Source organism: Chlamydotis macqueenii, chromosome 1 (assembly GCF_036417535.1).
Source record: "Chlamydotis macqueenii isolate bChlMac1 chromosome 1, bChlMac1.mat, whole genome shotgun sequence".
NCBI lineage: Eukaryota > Metazoa > Chordata > Aves > Otidiformes > Otididae > Chlamydotis > Chlamydotis macqueenii.
The window spans coordinates 169,578,170-169,602,844 of NC_141556.1; the positions used below are offsets into that span (position 1 = coordinate 169,578,170).

At 41.5% G+C, this 24,675-nt stretch overlaps 1 protein-coding gene across 1 annotated transcript; it reads left to right on the forward strand.

The window, feature by feature from the left end:
• Positions 1-1,823: 1,823 nt before the first annotated feature.
• Positions 1,824-23,872, forward strand: OBI1 (ORC ubiquitin ligase 1). The gene is made up of 6 exons (XM_086771574.1): positions 1,824-2,042; positions 6,789-6,924; positions 7,939-8,030; positions 9,672-9,920; positions 12,025-12,113; positions 21,521-23,872. Exons 1-6 carry the CDS (start codon positions 1,971-1,973, stop codon positions 23,022-23,024), a joined length of 2,142 nt encoding a protein of 713 aa, XP_086627700.1. The 5' UTR covers positions 1,824-1,970; the 3' UTR covers positions 23,025-23,872.
• Positions 23,873-24,675: the final 803 nt, after the last annotated feature.

The following is a 24,675-nucleotide window of genomic DNA, read 5'->3' on the forward strand; positions in this document are numbered from 1 at the left end:
GAAAGGGTTCCTGCTTTATCCCAGATTAATTTAAGGGAGTTTCACATGTCAACTCTTAAGATGCATTTCCTTGCTTTTGATTTCTCTTTCATGCATTTACCCTTTCTGCTCTTTTTATTGTCTATTCACATTTTTTCAATAAAAATCAATATAAGAATAAAGCTGAGAAAGACAAATAACAGGGATTCACTGCATTCCTGTGCAGTTTGCTGGCTGCATGATAAACACATTCAACAAATTTCAGGCTCCAGTGGTTCTCTTTAAAGCTCAAAACCCAGTAATTTTACATTTCTCTTGCAAAAATTCTCTGAGCACCCTCCTACCTAAATGGCAGGTGAATCGTGCCGAGACTGAGAGCATCTCCTTGCAGTGCATGTCTGCTCCCTCCAGCTTATGACAATTAATGGTATGTCCATTATGTTGATAATGGGTTCTTTTTTTACTTGACTTTAATCATTTTTTTCTGAAGTTTACTAAAAAGTGTTGTGTTTTAACAGGTGAATACTCAATCCTTATCAAGCACCCCTTATCCAAACCTGTCCTTTCCCACCTAAGGAGATGTTATCATCAAAGCCACTAGGCCTCTTCTGTGCTGGAACGTCACTGCGGATTAGTTTGCTCATTTTATTTGCAGCGACTTACCTATACCAAATTGAAATGAATCCCTGTGACTCTGCTATGTCGGCCTAAGATACTTTTCTTGTTAATCATTGCATCCACAACTTTACGCTTGTTTGAATTAGCTGCTCAGCATTCTAAGCATTTATCATGTGGCGCAATGTTAAATCACTCAGGTCTATAATTTTCAGCATGCTGTGGCGCGTTTACAAGAAACTACAGGAATCCTGGGACTGAGGTCAAGCAAGCAGACTCCTAGGAGTCTCCCTTCCCGCCAGCACCACTTCCCAGCTGCTCTCCGGCAGCCCGTAACACCACAACACCGAGGCTCCGCGATTTGGAGACTTCTCGATGCAAGCTGTGCGACAGACGTGAATTTTCATCCGTGGATTAGGCCCCTCGGTTTCCACGGATCAGGACAGGATCTTCCACCAAGCATCGTTAGCCAAGCCCCACTATGCATGGCACTCACGGGGCTTGGGGGCTTCTCGCAGTCCTCACTTCCTTGTCACTCTTGAAGCTGCAGCGGCATGGGCTGTCAATACCCCACCTGAACCAGCAGGCAACACTTTGGGCCAAGAAGTGAGGGATTTCGGCCGAGCGGAGGAGAGCAGCCTGGGAGCCAAAGGGCGATGCCAGCCGTGAGACCACTGCCACATATGGGCTGCTCCAGCCGGACACGAGGTGATGGGGAAGGGGGGTTCATGCCCCAGAGTTCTTCCTCAAACATGTTCCCATTTGCTATACTGGGTTTTGGATTAGGGAAAAAAAAAAAAAAAAGGGACAGAGGTAAAAGCCTAGAGAAAGGCTCAGGGGAATTAACAGGAGTGAAACAGGCGGTTTATCTAATTCAACACAAAGAAACCTGAGCGGGGGAAAGGTTTATGGGGGAAAGGAGAGCCCCTGCAACTGTGTCGGCCTCCTCCTGCAAAGGCCCTTTACCAAGCGCTCCCCGCGACGCCCGGTTTCCCTCAACGGAAGGCATTTAGGCCAAAATCCCCGCGGGCACCCCAGGCCACCTCCTCGGGGCCGCGGGCAGGCGGGGCCCGGCCTGCCCTTGCCCCGGCGGAGCTGGGCGAGCCTACGCCGGCCCCGAGGCCGGGCCTTTCGCGGCGCACGGGTTGGGGGGACGCAAGTGGGGCCGCAGCCGGCCGGCGGCGGGCAGAGCCGTGAGGGGGCCGCGGCTCCCGCCCGCCCTCCAGGGGAGCGCCGCAAAAACGCGCGGCGCCTTCCCTCCGCCGGGCGGCGGCTTGGCCTCGCCGGCTTGCCGTAGCGGGGCTGGCGAGGGGGCCGCCGCCGCCGCTGCCGCCGTTACCGCCTGCGGGACTTCCGTGCTGGCGGGGTCCGCCGCGATGGCGCAGCACGGGCCCAGCGTCACGCTGTCCCTCACGCTGCCCATCACCTGCCACATCTGCCTGGGGAAGGTAACGGCGCCGCCGCTGCCCTTCCCCCTCAGTGTCCCCCCCTCCGCTTGCGGGCGGCCCGGTGGTGGGTACGGGTGCGGGGGGCCTGGCCTGCTCCGCTCCGGCCGGCCGGTGGCTTCGCGGGGGGAACCCAGCCGTGGCCCGCGGCCCTGACTCCGACGGGTTAAGGGGCTGCGGCTCCGCGCTGGGAAGAAAGTTGGGGTAGGGGGGTTTCTTCTCGGGGGTGGTGGGGGGGCGTGGGGAGGTGTCCCGTCCCCCGAGGGAGGCCAGTCCCGGTTGCGGGCGAGGTTTGTTGACCACCGTTGGGATGGTGGGAATCATACCCCTTCCCCGACGGGAGCCTCCCGGGGGCCGCAATCCCCGAGGTCGCCCCCGCGCCGAAACGTGGGTGTCTGGCTCCCAGGGTGGAGGTTTTGGAGGTTTGGAGGGTTTTTCTTCTGATACGTGTAGGAGCTGGAATGCTTTTACACTGTTAGGTGAGTGTGTGTTTGAGCGTGGTGCTGTGTCGTAGAGGACAAGCGAAACAAAGAGGGGATGCATAACGGAGTGGATTTGAAAAATCTTGAGCAAAACTGCAGCAGCCTGGAGCAGAAGTTTCCGTTTCCTCTTTCTGACCCTTTTTCGGTCCCTTTCCCTTCTCCCTTGGGAAGCGGAGGGCACTTACGAGTCTGTTCTTCTCTGAAAGCCCCAGAGCTAATTTCCTAGCAGTCACTAATTGCTTCTCAACTTCTTTGCTCATTCCCCACTATTCTATTTTCGTTTCATTGGTCTCCAAAACAAAACAAACCTCTTAAAGCACAACAGTAGTTACAAGGGAAGAAATAACCTTTTATGTTGGTACTCTGGCATTTGCTGTCCGGTTTCTTTCTACCTTGTCTGGCCTTTACTCCAAGACCTTTTCCGCTGGAGTGATAACAAAAGAATAGGTGTGTTTGATGTATAAAGTAGGTGTAGCACTGGTAGTGAAAGTAGTCAGACATCTCCCTTTTCTCAGCTCTCTTAAGTCTGACAGAGAGTGATGCTTTTGACAAACCGTGTTTGCTCATTTCTTGGCTATTCTGTGGAAGCCGAGCCAGACCTCCTGGTTGTGGTCCTGTTACCTCTCCTTTTCTATTCGTCTGTTTAATGAAAATGAAGGAGAACACAAATTTGCTGTGTCTGTAATGCAGAGTGGGTAGCCTTGAAAAAGAGGAGAGCAAAATCAAACTGATAACATATTTGCTATTTGAATTTGATCTTAGTGACTTTCAAACACAAACACTTTATAGATTCATTGGGTATTCACTCATCTTTTTCTCTGAAGCCCCTGGGTTATTTCACACCACTGTTTCATACTTCTACTTCTTTTGTGGAGTTGGTCAGGAATTGGTGTTGCTGAGTTTGTACTGGCAGAGATTTCCACACTTTTCTTACTTGGTATCTTCCACTGAAGTAATATATTAACATTATATACATGAATCTGCTGGTAATAGCTGTAATAAAGGTATTTGAATCCTTTCCTTTTTCGATGCCTGAAGCTGTTTAAATTTTGCCAAAGCTGACAGCTCTGGCTGACCATTTTTTTAACACATATCTTTGTCTCCAGCTTGGAACTTCATTGAAGAACTTCATCAGAAAAAAAAGCTCTTCTCTTTTCAAGATTAAGGTCAGAGGAAGAAACTGTTATTTAGTTTAAATTAAGGGAAGAAAATGGCGGTTTTGTCCTGTCTTGTAGGGGTAAGGAGAAAGTGTCATGGAAGGTTGACATATTCTAATACTTGCACCATGGTTTCAGTGGTTTGCAGCATAGGGTTCAAATTTAGTAGAAGCCCCACCCTACAATCAGAATGTACCTCTTGCTATGTCTACAAAATTTGCAAAGGACTGGCTGCAAAATAGAAACTATTCACAGTGCATAATAGTGCTAAAAAGATATATTGAAGATAAACTCATTCAGTAATATCAACCACTCATTGTTTTTAGTGAAGCAGAAATCTTGAGAGGCGTCGGGGAACGTTAGCCCATTTTGTTAGTGCGAGCAGTGTCATTAAGTATATTGGCAAGATGTGCAAATAACCATTTATAATCAGAGCTAATTTCTTGGATAAATGTCATGTTTGTTACCTGAATCTGTTTTTAATATAGTCTGGGCTAACTTCTAACATACCTGTATTCGTAATTAGTGAGTAGATCAGAAGCCATCTGCATGGAGCTGTTAGGTTTAGTCGTCCTAGAATGATTGAAAATCTCTCATGTTGCTTTTGCTGTTGACAGTTTGCTTGGGCTGGAGCATGCGATTCTGTGTGTTGAAACTCCCTAGGATGTCTGGGGATTTGTTGACTGGTATCAGCATGCTTACTTTTCCATGCGCCTGCTCCTCCGTTAATGCTGCTCTAAGGTCCAGAAGTGCCTTCAAAGTGACATAGATGTGTACAGGATTTGATTTTGATCTGCGTAGGAATCGCATTATGTGTGGGGAAAGATTAGGACGTTGCTCAAAATCATCTCACTGACCAAGCCTTCCCAAATAAGCTGTAGTCTTTCTAGACGTTATGGTTGATTAAGGAACTGAAACTGCATCGTAATTCAAATACTTTTTAGTAACGAGTATGTCGCGACCCTCCACCCCCCAAGCTTGTCACAGTCGGTGGCTCAGGGACTCGGTGAAGGGCAGTGCCACCCCCAGCCATTGTGTGACATTTCAATAGCGGCTTCTGTTGTGTGGACTGCTTTGTGTGGATCCTGAGCCAACAAAAGTATAAACCTCAGCCCTAAAATGAAACTTGTAAAGGTGTGTAAATCAGAAGCACGGTACCCTGGAGAGAAATAAATGTGACTTACTATTTTGCTAGAGATATGGAGTAATCATTCACTTGCAAGAAGTGCGCTACCATGTCAGGTTTGGGGTAACTGAGGGTCTCTTGCTCCCCAGGGGGGAGACCTGCACTCCTGAAATGCCTTTTCCTGTTTGGATTATTTTATGTTATTCTGCTCTGTATCCTATCATTGCCTTCCATATAACTATTCTCAGGCTGCTTCTGAGGAAGAAAGAAGTACGGCCAGAGAAAAAGTTTGGGTTGTTTTTTTTTTTCTTTTAGCTGCTGGTGGGAAAGCTGGAGAAAGCTTTTTCTGGTAAAGAAAAGCGATAAATAACAAGATTAAAAAAAAAATTGAAATTGTAATATTTAAATGTTTCCAAAGCATTGGTGTACTAATGCTTACATTAATCACAAAAAAAAAACCTCCTTAGAGCTGAAAGTGTGCAGACACTTGAAGAAGTTGCTTAGTCTTTCTCAGTTCACACCTTCAATAACTTGAGTTTCTGTTTGTCTTTAGGGAAATCCTTTGGCTCCCCGGACTGTCATATTGGAGGTTTTAAAGATACTGTGACTTCTGTAACTTGACAGAGACATAGATAGTAAATTGTTGAAGCAGCTAACAGATCTGAGCCTTCATTAAGATCCATGAGGATTTCAGTGGCGAAACATTTGGGTTTTAGCTTGTGCAACACTGATTGTATGGTGCAACTGATTTTAGCTTGTGCAGCACTGTATGTATGATTACTACAGGACACACGTAAACTGTTTTTCAAAGTGATTTTGAGTTGTCCTTTCCAGTTGCTTGCTCTTCTCCCTGCCAACATTTCTTTTTTCCTTTTAGTTTGACTGCTTCACTAATAGAATGAAAGAGGAAGATCTTGGGAATGATGGGGACTTCTTTTAAAGTTGAAAGAATTCTCTTCAATTTGGGTGTTAACTGCAACACAGTACACTTTAAAGTAATAGATACTGCTACTTCTGTGTCTCGAAACACATTTTTTAGGGCAAAGATAGTGGAGGAGGAAAAAGAAATAATTCTTTCTGAGACCCCTAACACAGATAGTACTGTTAAGAGATTTGAGAGTGTCTATTACAGAAAGCTGTAACTGAAGCTGCAGTAAGGCATAGATAATGTTTGCTTCCGCTATGCACGCTTCCTTTCAAGCAGGGTTTATAGCTAAATGACAAGAGAGAACAATGCATTGTCATTAATATTTTCTAAAATTTTGTTTACTTTGCTGTTTTGGAAGGAGAGGGAAAGCTTGAAAGGATCTGTGCCTGATTGGAATATTTAATCCTTCAGTTAGCTGCCCCGTTCCTGAGTAATGACTTATTTAGTAGCAATGCATATCTAGCAGGAGGCTTGAATTAGTGATTGCTGGTTCATGTTTCTACTCTGTGGGTTTGGCCCTTATCCTTTTTAAGGCTGATTTCCATGAAGCTGATTATGTGCAAGCTAGAGTTAATCTGTAACACTATCCGTTTCAGTGACTCCTCTTCCAAGGCAAAGTGTTGGTTGGTGCCAGGAGCAATCCCTCATTCCCTCACTTTTGGAAATCAGTAGATGTGTGTCTTTTGGTCTCCTCCTACCTCTGGAGGCAAATGCTTTTCACTGGAGTTCTTGGAGGTTGTAGGATGAAGGAAGGGTGCCTACCACACTGTGTATCAATGAGCTCTTGGAATCAGGGAGCTTAGTCTTGCAAAAATGGTGATAGCTTTGGTGCCTTCAGTAATAGGGAAGTTTGGTCATGCAAGTTGGGAGGTCGTTCCCAGTTACCCCTGTGAAACAAGAGTGTCTCTTTCCTGCAAGACTCGACTTGCACCGAGAGATGGAGTAGTGTATTTTCATAATCTGCTACCTGAGTTTTAAGGTATTCAGAATGTCTTTCTGTTCGTTTTGTTTTCTTTTCTTCCCCGTCCCCGCCCTCCTGCTTCTTAATACTAAAAGGTCCGTCACCCAGTCATCTGTGTCAACAACCATGTCTTCTGTTCCATTTGTATTGAACTGTGGCTGAAGAACAATAATCAGTGTCCAGCTTGCAGGATTCCCATCACGCCTGAAAATCCTTGCAAGGAAATTATAGGTAAGGACAACTTCAGGCTTTGAATTAACTTTCTGGTGTTTACTGCTGGAGGAGATTCTTTTGAGTCCAAAGATGTCTGGATGTTTTTTCCTCTCTGTTTTTTTTATGACTGTCTAAGGGAGATCTAACCTTTAACTTTTTCCGGAAGCATACATTATAGCTACAAGGTAAAAATTCTGAAGATGATATGTATATTAATGGCTAGATTATTCAAAGGTAGCAAGCACCCCACAGCTCTAATGACTGGGTTTTAGATCTTGCTTGGATGGTGCCTTTAACTGGAAAAAAATGCATCTCGCTTGGAGTACTCTACCTGTGTGTTATAACCTGTTGGCCTAAAAGAATAGCATTTAGCTGAGAAGTAGTGTACTTAAATCCAGAATCTTGAGTGACTATGTGTTCTTTTTTTTTTTTTTTTGGCTGGTTGGTTGTTTTGTTTTGTTCACCATTTTCTCCCTTTTGCTTTATTTTTAAGAAAGTATCTCTTAGCATTCACTCTCTTAGAAGTGAGTCAAAGCTACAACACTTGAATAAGGATCTGAACTTCCCCAGAGCTAGGAAATACTACGATTTTTGTTTGACATAAAATGTCAGCTGTGCTGTTTGGTTCTGAGAGAAAAAATGTATCTGAACAATATCACTTTAGAAACTTACAGTATCTTGTACTATGCTTGATTTCCACACAGACCACCCCCCCCCAGCTGTAGCTCTGTTTTAATAGTATGGTCTTAAATAAGATAGGATTCTGTCAAGGATAATACCAAGTTGAAAAATTCAGCAGTTGTCTTCCTGCTGGGGGGCAGGATTTTGACTTCTAAACATCACTAATAGATACTCCTATTTAACCCATTCTGAAAAATTAAAGGACTTTAAATCTCCCATGGTAGTATATTGGTCCAATATTAGCTGTATTTGTAGTAGATAATATGAAAAATGCTATAAGGTGCATTACTAGTATTGAATTGACTAAAAAAGAAGCAATATTAGTGTTTCTTTCATCCTGTGCTGCTTTAGGAGGAACGAGTGAAAGTGATCCTGTATTTAGTCCGGCAGTCAGAAAGCACCTACGTAAAACAAGGCTTGAATTGCTCCACAAAGAATATGAGGTAAGGACGTGGAGAGTGCTGTGCCTTTCCAGATGAACTACAACTGTTAAATCACTGCATACCACGTGTCATTTTTGCTTTGAGTCTCGTTGTTTTAAATTTGAGTAAAGGTTTATGCTGAATCTACATGAAACTCCGATGCATTAAAATTGCACCTTCTGGTTGAGGTTAAGGAGACAGCATTTGCTGGTGCCTGAAGCGATCCTGCTGAAGTTACAGTGATGTTCTTTCTGTGCTACAGGTAGCCAAGTGCAGCCAATTCCATAGTTTTGCAGGAATTCCACCCCTAGGTGGTATGGGAGGATTTTCCTTATGCATATTGGGTGTTGGTTGCTTTTTGTTTTGTCTTTGATACAAATGCAGACATTTTTTGAAGTAATTCCCTGTTGCTCGGAAATTCCTTCTTAAAGCATATTGCCCGCTGTAACCTTCTGGCATAGGTTAATTTTTATCATTGTTCCTTTATTGTTTTCTGAAAGTGAGTGAATGCTTGGAAGTTTGTCTACACTCTCCTGCTGGAAAAAATACTATCTTAGGAATAAGGTAAAAAGGTGTTAATAATGAATATGCTTAACTTGTTTTTTCAGCTGTTGTTTCCTTAGTAGCAGCAGTGTGAAGACGTAGCATATTTTGCAAGGAAGCCTGTCTCAGGGAGGAGAATGAGAGAAAGGGAATGAACACTGTTTTGTATCCTTAACACTGGGGAAGTAAGGGCTGTCTTATGACAAGCTTGCCTGTAGCTCAGCTTCTTTCATGCACTATGAAAGAAGAAGTCAAGAAAAGGAGGTTTCCTGCCTTTCTGTTGAATCAACTCCAAAATCACACAGATAGGCATAACATAAATCTCTTCAAAAAACTAAATTTAAAATGGTTGTTCTCATGCTGGGAGGGGGGGGAAGCTTGATTATTCGTGCACATATGCCTTTGATTTATGTAAATGCCATATATGACCTCCTTTAGTAATCTGACCTTGAGCAACTCAAGTATTTAAGTTGGTGAACAGTGTAAAAGACATTTCCAAGATAAATGATTTCTTTTATCCCTGTAACAACAAGCTTCTGAAGTTTTTTTGCTTTTCTGTGGCTTCAGACCAATAAATCTAAAAGCTTTGTTCTTTGTATTTTGAGAGTCTTTCCTAAGTTGTTGCTACTTTCGTGTAGCTGGAGCAGCCTCTTTCAGGCAGTGTTCTGTCCATTTTGAATCTTGATACTTTCAGCATCCAAACACGTGATGTTTCAGAATGATACAAGAGAAACATTCTCAAGTAACAGCAAATGAGTCAGCAGAGGACGACCTTAAGAAAACTCTTGACACAGGAAATCCTCCCACAGAGTGCCCTAATAATAGATTCATGTTGCTGAATGCTTTGAAGCTTTTGGTCTGCCCGCCAGTTTGTTCAGGGTCCTTTATGTAGTGAAGGGATTCCCTTCACTGAAACCTTCACTATGCTTGAGTGTGCAGGTTGATTAAAATCCTGCCTAGAGCACAATACATAAGCATGCTTAGATAGATGTGTAAGTGAAGGCATGCATCTAGGCTTGCCAGAACACCCGTGTTTTTAAAGTGCTGTGGGAACTTGCCAGTATTATTTAATTAATCTCAGGCATTATTTTAATTCCTGTGAATTTCTGACACCTTTAGGATGAAATAGAATCCCTACAAAAAGAAGTGGAAGATCTGAGAGGTAAAAATCTCAGTTTACAGACACAGCTGAAATCTCTTCTGGATCCTACAGCATCAGCTTTGTCTTGCCAAAATGAGGAAACTAGCCGGTCAGCAGATGAAGCAAGTACCAGTGGCCCAGAAACCCCAGAGGAATGGAGCAAAAAGCTGAAAGCTGCCAATGATATGTATGAAAAAGTGATGGATAATGTGGAAAAGTTAAAGGAGGTAATAAATACATTTCTTCAGCTATCTTGTGGTGTAACTGTTTTGTGTTAGTTCAATGGGCATGAGAGCTAGCATGACCTCTGAGTACTTCATAGATCTGGAAGAAAGAGGAAAAAATTGAATTCCAGTGACTGTTGGTCTATCATAGTATTTCCATATAGCCTTTACAAGTATCAGGTGTTATTGCTTGTTCTAGTGACTCTTGTGTGTGACTCTTCTTCAACTCCTCTGTCACTGGATGACTGGGTAATTGGATTATAGTTGCATTTGTCACCAGTATTGATGACCAGATTTTTCAGGCTTGCAATAATCTATATAATATATCTATTTTACAACATATAGTGGCCAAACACAGTACAGTTGGCTGAGGGAGATTTTGCACTGTTGCCCTCCCTGCTAGTCGATATTTTTGGTGCAATTTGCTGAGACAGAGTAACTTGACCCTTTGACTGAAAATAGACAAGCTTCAGCATTTTATGACCAGAAGATGTTTTACTGGAAACCTGCAGCTTTTTTATACAACTTGAATTTAATATGAAAGAGAACTTGATATTGCAGAAGGAGGAGTGCAGGAGATAGTCATGTGAAAATACCTCTAAATAAAAATACCTTGCAAAATCTAGCTGTGGGCACAAGAAGGATCACCCCAGACGTTGAAGAAGAGTGAAATTTCAAGATCAATTGGAAAGGCAAGGTGGAAAGAAGTGGAGATCCCTTACAGATTACTGGCTTGCAGAGTAGAGCATTGTCTGGAAGAAGGACACCAAAGAGGTTGAGTCCTGCCTTGCCGTGTGCCAGGTGAATGCGCTGCCTACCAGCTCTATGTGAATCATGCAATTTCCTTTTTGTTTGAGTGGCTGGGAGAGCTGTGTCTCTGGAAAGAGAGAAAGAATTTGGCTGTGTTGTCAAATGATTTGATGCTCCTTTGGAAGTGAGGTGTCCTGGATTCTTGCTCATTGCTTTCAGGATAGTTATTTGTGCTTTTATTTTTTAAATGCTGAATAGTTGACATTCAGGCACCCAAGCCCTGGGCTCACTGTTCCCATTCCTTCTATAACAGAAGTCCATATTTACTCTTTCTAACTCTAGGAGTATTGTGTTTGGAGGTGGGGCATTTATTTATTTTCTGCTCCATTCCCCGTACTCCCCACTGTCTTAGCCTGGCCTGGAAAGGTTGCTGGGGTTTAGCATTTAGAGTTTTCTGCCTCTCTTCTTGCACTGTCTGATGCTTCTGGAAAAGCACATTTCACTCCTGAGCCCAGTTGCATAGCTCCTTGTTTGGATCTGACTCTAGATCATACTTTTATTATGCAGTGGGAGCATCATCTAATTGAGGCTATGAATTACAAGTCCTGGACTGATGGTGCTGTTTTCAGCATACAGAGATTGAGTAGACTATGAACTGCAAAGAATATTTTCTACTTGTTAGGATGGTGGCATTCATTGTTCTGAAACACGGCAGCAGGAAAACTTCTCTGTATATGAAGTATCTTGTTAACAAGGGTGTCTGCTGAACTGAGAAGAAGGAATTGACCTCAATTCAAGGAATAAGGCGATTGTGAGCCGGGAGTCTTAATCGCAACATCCTGGAAGAAAATGAAGAAAGACTGCAAATAGCGTGTCGTAATGGATTTACATCCATAGGATAGCTATGCTTTGAAAAAATAGGCTAAAAAAACAAAGTAATCTTACTCTAATTTGGAATGGAGGAAGCTGTTCAACATTCGTTTTGCTGATACCTGCACATTGTAATGTTAATGTACTTAATGTATTTAGTCTTGTGGAAGAAAAAAAACATGGAATTGCCATTAGTACATCTCCTTAATGACTTTCTGTACTAACTAACATAGCTGTGTTTATTTCCCTAGATAGGACACTTGTGATGCATTTTGGGAATATAAATAAAAAATGTTTGCTCGCTATTCAGTTTTGCAAGCCATTTCCCATGGTGATTTTTAAGTGGTGTCCCTGTCTGAAGGCTGTTTCCTGCCTTCACATTTCTAGTTCTGTCTCTTTAAAAAAGGAGAAACAGCTTGTCCTATAAATATTAAAAGTCATTTCTGGTTTACTGTATACTTATTTTTATTCCTTTTCTTTTCCTTAGGCAAATAAGAAACTGAGCATGGAAAACAATAGCCTTTTAAGGGAGAATTTGCGACTAAAAGCTGAAGTTGATAGTAGATCACCCCAAAAGTATGTGAATGTTTTAAAAACTATTTTATTTATAAACTGTTTAACTGTTGTAGGACTTTAACCTAAAACTACAGTGATGTACATGGTGTTGCATATGTGTCTCCACGTAGACATTGGAATTTTTATCCTCATAGACTTGGGTGACAAAAGCAACTTACAGAATAGCAGCAAGTCTACAGTGAAGGAATATGACATGACTACAAGTGCTGTTCCGTGCGTTATCTGGCCAGTATCGAAGGACTGGATTTATCAGTTGAATTCTACAGTTAACTTATTTTTGTTAACAGGAAACTTCTGAATCTGGTGTATGGTCAAAGTAGAAGGTCGATTGCTAAGTGCAGAGATTCTGGTTGGTTGTATTTGTTTTGTTTTGTTCTTCCTTTTGCTGCTTTGTGTCTGGGCAAGATATGTAGAATCGAGCTGCAGCATGAGAACATCATTCCCAGAACTGACACCTGTGTTAACACTCTGTCTTAAACAGTTAAAACATCATTGATAATGACCTCAAAAAGCAGAAGCTTTGCCGTACTGATTACAGCTGTATGATAAGGTACCTCTTGTTGGAAGTACTTTGTGAAGCAGTGTGTTCATATTTTCAAAGTTTTGTTCCTTTCTTTCATTGGTTTTCTACCTTATTTCTCTCACTGGTTTAGAACTTAGAAAACTAAGAGCAGCATTGGCCGAAGGTTTACATGGTGCTTTTGAGCAAGGGAGTTGAGGGGTACCTGTGTAATGTATGAAGAGAGCTTCCTAGATTTTCTTCTAGTTCACAACTCACATGCTGGAAGATTAAATTTGTCCTTACAGAGCATTTACTTGCCAAACTGCTTGTCATTCAGGACCACAGGAAAGAAGATGCATGACCCTTATGCTATGCTGTTAAACGCGTAAAAGTACATTCTGCCCTGAAGTTCCCTAATAAAGGGAGATAGAGCCCTCTTTAAGGTCTTGGCAATGGAGAGGGCTTTAATGGCATGGAATATCTTTTCCCATAAGATTCAAGAGTGAGTTGGCAAGGATGGCTAACTTGAAAAGTAATTAGATGTTACTAAATAAATCCTAGAAAAGAAGAGCTAGAAGAGACCAAATCATCTAACTTGATTTTACTTTAGTGATATCAGGTAAGCTCCCCAGGTGTGTGTGAAGAACTGGTCTTTGTTGCAAGCTGATTATTTTCCCATCTTTTGCCAGTGTGGCTAAAACAATAGCCAGTCATGTTCTTCTTTAGAAGCACAGATATAGCCAGATGTTATTACAAATTGGACAGTGTCAGGGTTTGTTTTGCCACCCAGATGCCAGCTACATTGGCCTGTCTGTAACTTAGAAAGTTACCTTCCTACCTCATTTTGCATTTCTTTTGCTAATGTCCCCTTTTGAATTGTGGGACTTTACCTGTTTATTTGCTTTCTTCAGGTTAATGTTTTGATGCACGTGTCAAACTTAAAACAATTCTTTTGAATTCCAGTCACGTCCTTCAGGTGGGAGGAAGTCTCTCCTGTTTTAGTGTTGTTAGCAGATTTTATAAATTAACTTTCACCTTTGTAGTCATTAGGCTGGTCAATATCTAGACCAGACCTGACATCCACACCTTTTTTAAATATTCTTCCTGTTCTGGTGGCAAACTTTGATAACATTTAAAAGGCCTTTCAACTAGGCTTCACATACTTTGAAGGGCTTGCAATAGCTGTTTTCTTACCTTGCTTTTGAAATCAGAATTGAAAGCATAAGCATCAGAGCCTTACAGTGTCACTATGATTAAACTTTTCTGTGCAGGTACACTGATTTGCCAGTACAGTTGTTTCAGTGTGCCTTTTTTTCAGAATTATAAAGAAGGTAATTTTAGGCAAAAGTTTCTGAATGGCTCTCTAGTACAATTTAAAATAGCTACCGAATTGGATGTTCATAATTTAGTGTCACCACCATTGTTTCATTTGTCATATATTTCTTAGTTTCAGATTGTCAGCTATGGATTCATGCTTAAACAACTGGCTAGATAACTAATGTGTATCAAATTGTTTTTGAAAGGATTCACTCCACTTATCCCAAATTGAGTTCATTTTGTGCATAATGACCCTGGAGCTAAATATCACAACCTAAATTATTTCACTAGGCTTTGCTTTATAGCAAAGGAAGCACTGATGGCAGATGAGTGATCCCTTTGTAACACAGACTCTACTTCCGACATCACAGGAAAAATATAATTGGCCTTCTCCAGTGGTCAATAAAAAACTTTCCTTTTATCATAGTCTTGATTTTTTTTTTCTTTTGTTCATATCCATTAAAAACGTAATGTATGTCAATAAAATTGACATTGCAACCATGTCAGGGATTTTTACACAATTTTTTAATTGATGATGCTGATTGATTAGAATTTTTTTTTCACTGATCATTTTTGAGAATAGACCCTCACTAGAATACGATACCATCGCATAGTTGGGACGTAGTTCTGAAAAGCCTATGTCCCAGCGTACGAAATAGAGCAGGTAAGTTTCTTGCTCTGATTCTTAACAAAGATCTGTGTTAGTCTCCCATTTCTCAGGCAAATCAGACTGAGTATTTGATGGTTGTTGCTTGCTCTTTATTTGCTCTTTCTCCTGAGGAATTTTCAGTGACTTTCATTTTCCTGATGCGAAACAGGAAGACTTCTAAAACTTAAGTTTTGCAGGATGATGAAGCCCTATTACTTCCAGCTCTACTTAAAATAGAAAACTGTTAGGTCTGTTGGCAAGGCACAATGGATCTAAAAGCATTTTTGGCAAAGGGATGTTTGCTTTTTACCTGAAGGAAAATAACTAGCAAGTCCGTCTACTCCAGGGTATAGTGTATTTTATGAATGGTTAGATTCAAATTAGCTTGAACCAGACTTCTAGGCTTCCTAGGAGTCTTTTCCCTAAATATTTAATTTCTTCTGCCAGTTAAAATCCCAGTCTGAAAAACTATATGTAATGTGCAGAAAATTGTTGCATTATCTCTTTTCTCTGGTTTTATGAGTTCAGTTGTTGTTTGGTTGTTGGTTTGGTTTGTTTTTCTTTGCCCACCCCCCCCCCCCCGCCTCCCCTTTCTCCAGCTTTACTGTTTATCTTGTCTAGATTTGTGACATCAGGTACCTGCACACCGACGTAAGGCTGTTGACTTTTTAGGTCATTCTGTACAACGTTCAGTTTTTATCTAACTCAAATATTTCCACTCATGCCAGACTATTTAATTTAGTCTGCATTTCACTGAGCCTACAAGTAGGTTTCTAGTAACCTGTGTCCAGAGTGCAGAGGGTAAGAACGCTGCTGTCTTCCTTGATAGAAACCTGGGGTACTTTCTCACCTCCCCACAACCTTGCTGTCCCAGAAGAGCAGCCATTTTCAAAGACCAGCTGCACTGTGGCCTTAAAAGGAAGTAGGAAAAAAATGCTATTTATTAGCCTTCAAAACAACTTTAAGTTCTTGAGTCATAGCATCAAACCCTAAGGAAGTACCCATTCCAGGTGTGATGATCTAAACCTTGGGCAGATCTCATTGCTTGGTTTTGTCAGGTTTTTTTTGTAGTAATTCTGAAGCAATGCTTTCTGGCTTATACTGTTCACTGGCCTCAGGTATAATCTGGCTTTACTACATGGAAGACCAGTGCTGTTTCACTGAAAGATATTAAAATGCTTGGAGAGGCTTTGCACATTTGTCTGAATTCACCAAATGGCCTGAATGAAAGGAGCTCTTTTCAAAAGAAAAGAGCTTGGACTTGGCCATTCTTCTTTTCAAATCCTGCTGCTCTACAGTCACCCAACGAACAGTAAAGCTTAGCCTTACTCTTGTGATGTGAAGGAATTGGATTTCCCTGATGCTCAGGAGAAATTTCATTAAGGCCATGTGTCTTCAGATTGGTTTGTACTCTGTGAATTGTGTGATGAAGGGGATTTGCTGCCCAGTATTTGCTTATATTGAAAATAAATAACTTGTTCTTTTACAAGCTTATAAAATTAGCTATAGCGAGTGTTTCTACTGCTTCCTTCAAGAAGGAGCCATTGTACAGTTTATTCTGTGAGCCAGCCTGGTCTGCAGAATGGAAAGCAGTAGCAGGCTATACCTAGGACTTTTTCTTCCATGGAACAAAATTCCATTACTGGTTGGTTTGTGGGTTGTTTTTTTTTTTCCTGGCTTCAGATCTTAAATAGAGCAACATACTTGAGGTATATCTCTTGACTTTTTTTTTTTTTAGCTTACTAACTTGCTAAGAGGCCCCCATCTGAGAGTAACTGTTTTATCTTCTTAAACATGCCTATGCAAATATGACACATTTTTAAGGCAATTGTATATAACCTGGGATATTGTCAAGATGTTGCTGCAGATCACCTTTCGTAGTTGATGTAGGGGATGAATGCAGAACTTGGTCTTGTCCATCTGCATCTGGCACATGATATCACCGAAGGGCTGTAGGAACTAGTAGGGCTTTCAGCTGGTTTGTTCTTGGATTTCCTACCTCTATCATCCCATCTAACTGCAGAACCCACATGAAAATGTGTATCTGAATGATGGGACTGGGTTTGGTTGTGCACTCTGGCATTGCCCTGATCTTGAACTATGACAAGCCCTGACTGTACATCGTCATTTTCCACTTCTCATCCTTTGTTTCCTTTGGAGGATGGATCGTGCTCATGTATCTGAGACATTGGCTGATTAGAACTGGAGGATCATCTTCCATGTCATCCTTGCAGCCTCAGTCTTCTGTAAATGCTGATAGAGGAGAACTGTTTGCTGGGGCTGATCACTGTCCACAGAGAGAAGTGTTTGTATGAGGTTGTGTGGTTTTAAACTGAGTTGATATGAGTTAAGGGCTCAACTAGATAGATCTGCTACAGTCAGTGGTCACCCATGAGCGAAAATAAAACCCAAAAGTTGAATTTGCAGAACTGATAGAGAAGAGGAGAAAAAAAACAACTGAAGACATTTGTTCTTTTGTAGGTGAGAGACTATTAAACTCCCCAAATAGTTCCTAAATTAACATCTCCAGGAGTCCTCGAACATAACTGAGGGAGCAGTTGTGAAATAATGTGAAAGAGGGTTACTCAAACGTTATAGCTATAATGTTAGTTCTTCTTGACCATTGTAGGTGAGAGCTGGCTGCAGCTTTCTGATTGGTACGAAGTTAGAATTGTGCTGGGACAAGAAGAAGGATTCTGACTGAGGAAAGAACCTGAGATGTAGGATTCAAGTGCTCGTTTAGACATTCAGTGTCACCTCAGACACTGTAACATATCCAGTACACCTGCCTGGGGCTGGCAGCTGTGATACAGGACCTATAGGAGACCTGCATCCTTCCAGAGTGACAGCTGGAGGCCAGCAGTCATGTAAAAGACCTTAGGCCATCTAAAATGTCACTAAGTGTCTGTGTTGAAGGATCCAAATCCCACCTGAAATGTCTTTCTATTCACTTGATGAGTGACCACTGGTTTCTCTGAGCTTTCAATTTTCTGTAGAAAGGATGTACTTGAAACAAGTGCAGTGAGATGCAAACTCATTGTTTAAGTGATACAACCAACAAACAAGACCCTAACACTGAAAAGACTTTGTCCGTGCATGAGGATATGAAAAGCACCTTTTACCACGTGTATACTGAATACTTTAACTTCTACTGAAGAATGTATCAACTTGTTACCAAGTGCGAAATCTTTCAAATACTTAAGAAAAAATAATTTATCTAGAGTGCTGTAACCAGTTCAGGATTCCTATGCACAAAGTTCACCCAGCATATGATATTTAAAAGCACGACAGTATTTATTGCTCTATTATAACCTTGCATAAGCAGTTACAGTTCCTAGCATAAGCAGTTACCAGCGCACTGTTTTCCCTTTGTGAGAGTCTTGCCAACCCGACTAAGCTGGAGACACCGCTGAGCAGGAGAATGATGATCAGCGGGGTCAGAGCAGAGCAGGGAGGGAGGCGCAGCACCTTCAGGCTGTCCCTGTTGTTCGTAGAGTGTGCTCTGGGTCCTTTCTGTCCCTCTGCTCTGAGTCACCTCTGTTTATACCCTCAGCAGACTCAGTGGCAGAGTACTGACCAGGTGTTGATGCACGCGTGGCCAGCGCATGCAGCAAGGCCTGCCAAGTACATGCCCTGCTGTCTAACAGCGGTTCCCGGATAGCAGCAACATACTGCTCAATAACAACCCTCCTAGCTCCCCTCTCTGAGATAACAACCCTCCTAGCCCCCCTCTCCAAGGTCACGTTCTCACAGCTGTGTGCAGCTCGTAATTTCCCACAGTGGCCCTACATGGACCATCACTGAAATCCCTCACACATGCCACTGCGTGGTCCGTAGCTGGGACACTGTGGTACTCCACAACCTGCACTCTTAAGCTTGTATTTTCCCACAGTGGCCCTACACGGACCATCACTGAAATCCCTCACACAAGTGCCAGGCCAAACTTCAATTTATTTTCATGTAACTGTACTGCATTCTATTATTATTATCATCAGACTGTAACTTTTTGGCTGTGGCACAGCTCACTGTACACCTAAAGGGAAGAGGAAATCTCTTTGCAGAGTGGTTTTGTTTCAGGAGATGGGCGTGGGCTCTGGCTTCTTTAACCAAAATATACATGCCTTTTAAACTCTCTGTTGACTTGCCATGTCAGTCACAAAAACACATATGTCATGCTCTGATCTGGAGTAATTGGTTAAAGTATGTGTGTTGTAATATGGCTCTCTTAAAAATCCATGTCCTTGAAAATTTGTGAAATAAATGCATGCAAGTCTCGAAACAGGAACAGAAAGCAACTACTGTTCTGGTGCTTAGCTGCAGAGGTAACTGTTTGTAGGCAGCATATCAGATGCTCCATTTCTGAACCAAAATTCCCGAGCATGTCCCTCTACAACAATTAACATATTAGTGATGCTATTTGGCTTTGAACAACATGCTGTATTTTTTTAACGTGAGGACACTTGTTACAAAAGTTGCACTTGAGAATACAGTGCTTCTTGCTCATAAGCAAATCTCGGGCACTAATGCTATTTGCATTAAATAAACATATTACAGCATTCTTCCATTAAAAAGGAATTGCCAGGTATGCATATAAATGTAAACATGTTTAATTTTTATGTCAAAGTGTCTGTTACAGCAGACCCCAGAAAATCTTGCTTATTTTACATAAGCATTTTTCCCCACCTCTCACTTGACTATTAGGCTAAATTGTATTTTTGCGTCGTTTTTATTTCCTTTATTAAGCACTGTAGGGTTCGCTCCTGTAAGGCTGTGTGAACAAGTCTGTTGGAGAAAGCCAAAATAAATACTTTAGGAAGCAGGAAGGGTCTTGCTCGGGCCTGGATGTGCTACAGTGGCTCCTTCGGTATTTTAAACCAAAATCTGAGTTCCTTTTACTGAAAGAAGGAATAAGCCAAAATGTGTTGTATATGAGGATGCTTATTTCATTGTAACCCTTTTCGTGTGAAAATATAATTGAAACATTCCTGAGCTGTCTGTGATTCTCCTTTATCTAGTTTCATAGGGGAGAGGGAGGAAGTTTTCTGCACCTTTTCTTCCATTTCCCTCTTGCATGCAACCAGAAATTGAGAAACTGCTGTAATCAATTGAGAAAGCTTGTAACCCATAGAGTAAGCAAATGAAAAATGGTCTGTCTTCATTTTTATGAAGATAAAGGTAATTGAGTAGAGGTAATGTGAAGGTAGGGTGGTCCTTACCACGATAGAGTTCTAATCCAGACAGCTTCTTTTAGGGGAAAAAGTCCTGCTAAGTGAACACTCCTAAACAGAAAACTACTACCTTGCCATTTCGTGTCTACAGAGCAGTGAGCAGCACGTACCAAAACTGTGTGGAGCTTAGGCTGATCTGATTTTAAAAGTGATCCTGAAGCAGTTCCGTGAAAGAACTTACTTAGACTGTTGTGTGAATCTTCCCCACCACTGAACCATCTACAGCAAAATCATCAAAGCCCTTTAAATATGCAGAAGTGGTTGAACGGTGAAATACAGCAGTAGATCTGGTCGCTTGTGCCCATCTTGTTTGAGGCTTGTGATACACCTTATTCCTTTCCCCAACTGCCCACTTAACTTTGTTGCAGTTGTCAGCATAGAGCAGTTTCCTACTGCTTTGGGCTCAGGAATGGAATAAGTGAAATGCAGTTCGGTTCTTTGCTGGAAATTCATGCGTAGATTCATGGATATTTTGCCAATGTAGTCAGAGGCCACAGATAGGTCACCTTCAGACCTCACTGGTGTAAGGGCTGAAGTGGGAGCATTTGGTGAAGGCATGGAATGGGGAAAATGGAATGGGAATTCCCTGTGACTTTGGAAGATGCTGAAGGAGGGACAGACAGACAGATGAAGAAACAGGGTGGAAATGCCAGGCAGTGTGGAAGAGTCGATATAAACTTGTGCTATAACATGGAGCTGCACGATGGAAAGCGGAGGTTAGCCTAAGCCCACATACGGAATTGTCATTTCTTTGTGCTAGAAAACCCTATGTGTCAGAGCTGTAGGTCCTTCCCTCCTTCTTAATAATACCAGAACTTTAATTGTTTTTTCTTTCTGTAAATTGAAAGCCTCGGATGGAGCAGGGAATTCCCTGGTGCCCACCTGTCAGTGACAGGTTAGAATTAGTCAGGGCGTATAGCTGAAACCTTTACCTGCCCTCTGGGGAAGGTCAGTCTTGAAAGCTGATGGAGGATGGGGGGAGGACAAGTCCCTGTCTTGGCAGTGGAAAATGTGCTCAAACTGGAAGCCCCACAAACACGCAACTTTCACAAACCACAAGTGGCAGCTTTTTATACTGGAGTCAAGGAAGAAATTAGGTTGTTCGGTTGTAAAGCTCAAAAAACAAGTAGCTATGAAGTAAGTGGAAGTACCATCCACACGATGGCCAAGGAAAAGCTGTATATCTAACAGGAACGTAATTGAAGTGGTCTATATATGTATTTAAACCACCTCAAAGGACTATTGCAATTTCTGAATTTCGTTCTGGCATTTTATATTTGACAAGGTGACATTGTCTAAGAAATGTATTGTAAAACACTGCTGTACTGTAGGAAAATGATTGAATGTTAATATTTCAAGATGCAGACCACTGTTCAAATGTTATCATAAATCTTTGCCATTGTTTTAGGGGATAATTCTTCATGCATATTTGAGTTGAATTGATAGAACCATCCCGTGGAAGGGTAATCTGCTTGTTATCACCTTACTGCCACTACTAGTTTAATTTTGACTTTTCAGGTATTCGCCTCCACCTGTACATTATATATGATGATTTTTTTTTTTTTCATAACTAGCAGAGAAAAGTTCTGACTTCTGTTTTCAAATTAACACAGCGTTTAATAGCTTTGTTCTTTCTTGAAATGAGCTCGCAAAGCACCACGAGAATCTCTTTTTCCAGCTTAATATTTTCTTTCTTTTTCACTTCTTGCAGATTTAGTAGGTTCACAGTAGCTGCACTTCAGTCCAAAGTAGAACAAAGTGAACGTGAAATGAACCGTCTTAAAAAGGCACTGGAAAGAAGTGATAAATACATAGAAGAAATAGAGTGTCAGCTTTTACAGCTGAAAAATGCAGGCGAAGGAACCCAGACAGTGAGTGCTGTTAGTGAGAGAGTGCTTTCCACAAATGCTAAAGGAGCTGAGAGCAGTGAAGACACGACATGTTTGAAAACCCAAGTTGAGGAGGAGAAAGCTTTGACTACCAGTCAAAGTCCTGACAGTCTTGAACAGCTGACAAGTGGTGGAACTTGTTTAAGCTCTTCTAGTCAAGATGGTTCAAATGGCTCAAATACCCAGTGTGCCTCAAAGAAAGAACTATTTCCAGGGTGTCATGAGGTTCTCCTGGATGAAAATACTACAAATATGGATGCTTGCTTAGAAGAGCAGTGGAATAAAATTGAGGAATGTACCCCATATAAGGATGAAGAACTTTATGATCTTCCACCACCGTGCACTCCTTTTCTGTCTCTCAGTCGCCTTCAGTTGAACACTCCTGATGGAAAAGAAAATGGAAGGAAACCATCAGCATTCCTGAGGAAACTGAAATTTGAAGAGTTTTGTGACACCTCAGATGATTGCAGCAAAGATTCTCCAGGGCGCAGCACAAGCAGCTGTAATAGCGAAAAGAAGCTAAACTGTTTTACTACAGGAAAACCAAGTTTTTGGGGGACCTGCCCAACAAATTTCGCTGAGAACTTAGGTTTTGATGAATCAGAGCAAAATTCAGTAGCTGGTCAGTCAGATGAGACATCAGCAAAGTCCAGTGATAAAACAAGTTCTTGCTTACCTAAAAGGTTACATACACTCTGCTCTTCCGAAATGAATCGCACAAGAACCTCCAGTGAGGCATCTATGGATGCTGCCTACCTCGATAAAATTTCCGAGTTGGACTCAATGATGTCCGAATCAGACAACAGCAAGAGTCCATGCTATAATTTCAAGTCCTCCGATCTTGATAATTCTTCAAAGTCAACAGAGTGCTCTAAGCTTCTGAATGAAACCGAGAAGAAACTGGAAGAGATGAATGAGGAACAGTGTATGAAGTGTCCAGAGACAAGTGATCTAGCAGTTGACAGAACTGGCTGGAAACCTGCTATGTTTTCCATCCTCTCCCCATCTGAACTAGACAGGAATGACCACTTTCCGCTGTTTACAGGCCAAAATGTAGCAACTAGTGATACCAAACCTCCAAACTGTTTATTTCAAAGAGACTTTTCCCAGAGTTTATTATTCAGTAACTCACAAAGGTTGTTTGAGGAGCAAAAGTTTGGTTCCTGCTTTTTAAAAATGTCATCTGACCTGCACAATCAGCTTAATGCTCCTTGGATGTCTTCCTTTATAGCTGAAAAGAAGAATAAAAATGTCAGTCAGTCGGCCAAGAGGAAAATTCAAAGCAGCCTTTCCAGTGCTAGTCCATCGAAAACCACCAAAAACTGACTCTGCGTGGAAATCGAACGTGACTCAAAGTCGTCAACCTGCAAGTGTTTAATATTTACAGGTGAACTTAATTTTTAATGGCTTCCATGCAATCTGATCCTGTCTTTTTCGACTATGTGAAAACTGAACATTCCCTTGCACGTTACAAGCTCTTTCCTAGGAAAGAACCATTCCAGATTCTTTTCTTCGGCTGGGCATTTCGTTTACTTGGGGGTTTGGGGTTTTGGCGTGTTTTTTTAAGTTTTCAGGTGATGTGATCTTCCGGTTATGGGCACAGCTAATGGCTCCCTTGAACAGGACAGTTTTAAGTGATCTTGTCAAATCAGTCATTTATGTAAGAATTTGGTTTAAAGGTTACGTTTCCCATTCCTAAAGATTACATTTTGTGCGTGTAAGGCAGCTACTAGCTATATATCCTATGGATTCATGAAATTGCTATAAAACAATGTCAGTTTTGCCATAAAACTTGCCTCACAGAGGAAATGTTGCTACTTGGACTGTTTCATAGCACTCTACTGTACCGAAACTCTTGTTTTAAGTGAGCGTAAGGTAGCAGACTCTTTCTTTTCAGGATTACAGCACTTCAGTTAGAAACCATATTTTCTTTAACACTGCAAACATGGCTTGTATTTTCTGAAGTAAAGCACAATTTCTAATTTAGTTCCCAAAAAGCATTGTTATTCTAAATGTGTTCAGTATGCCTGTATCGACCATAAAAATGGGTTTGTATGCTAATGACTTGTTTACCTAATGTGCACTGAACATTTTACATTAATACTGTACCGTTTTACATTAATACTGCATGCTTTTCTATGTGAATTGAATAAAATGTGTTATAAGCACTGTAATCCTTGATGTTGCCTCAAATATTGAATTAGCAAAAAAAAGAACGGGGAAACTTTTTTCTTTCTTTTTCTGTAATTTAGATATTTTCCAAGTTTTGTAAAACACAAACGTGAGCTTATTCACGAAACAATCAAACTTCCCTGCCTCCTCCTTGTTAGATGTATTGCCATTCTAGTGTCAGCATCGATACAGTTGATGGAAATGGCTTTCGGCCTCTCTGGAGGTGACTCTTCCATAAAGTATTGCACAGGTCAACATAATGTGATGGCCTACTACAGGCAGGAGACCTAATTAAGCAGCAGAGCAAAATTGGTTTCTTTGCATTATTGTGTTTAAGGGTTTTTTTTAAGGGCATATTTAATTGTAAGATGCAGGTTTTTCCTTCTGTATAGGCCTCTGATGGCATTTCTTACAAACAGACGTCCTTGCTTCATCAATACCTGTGATATGAAAAATCCATACGCTGCCTTTCATCCCTTGGAAAAGAGGGATAGCCACTTGGAAAATTTCAATAGACTGGCTCATCTCTTGTAAAGTTAAGTCCTGTAAGCAGTTTGAACAAGAGCTATGTCTCACATGGCAGTGTGTGCATACATTCCTGCAATTGGTGTGTTCATTTTCTTTTTTGAGAAAAAAAAAGCTTTACCAAAAAATCATCTTTCAAGTCATACATGCAAGGACCCTTTCCTGGTGACAGGCAGGATGGCATTGTGCTTTTATACACTGCTTTCAGTATACCCCTGAATTTTAATATTCACAGGAAAATCTAGTTGTTCAATATTAACATGCTTTTCAGAAATTAAAG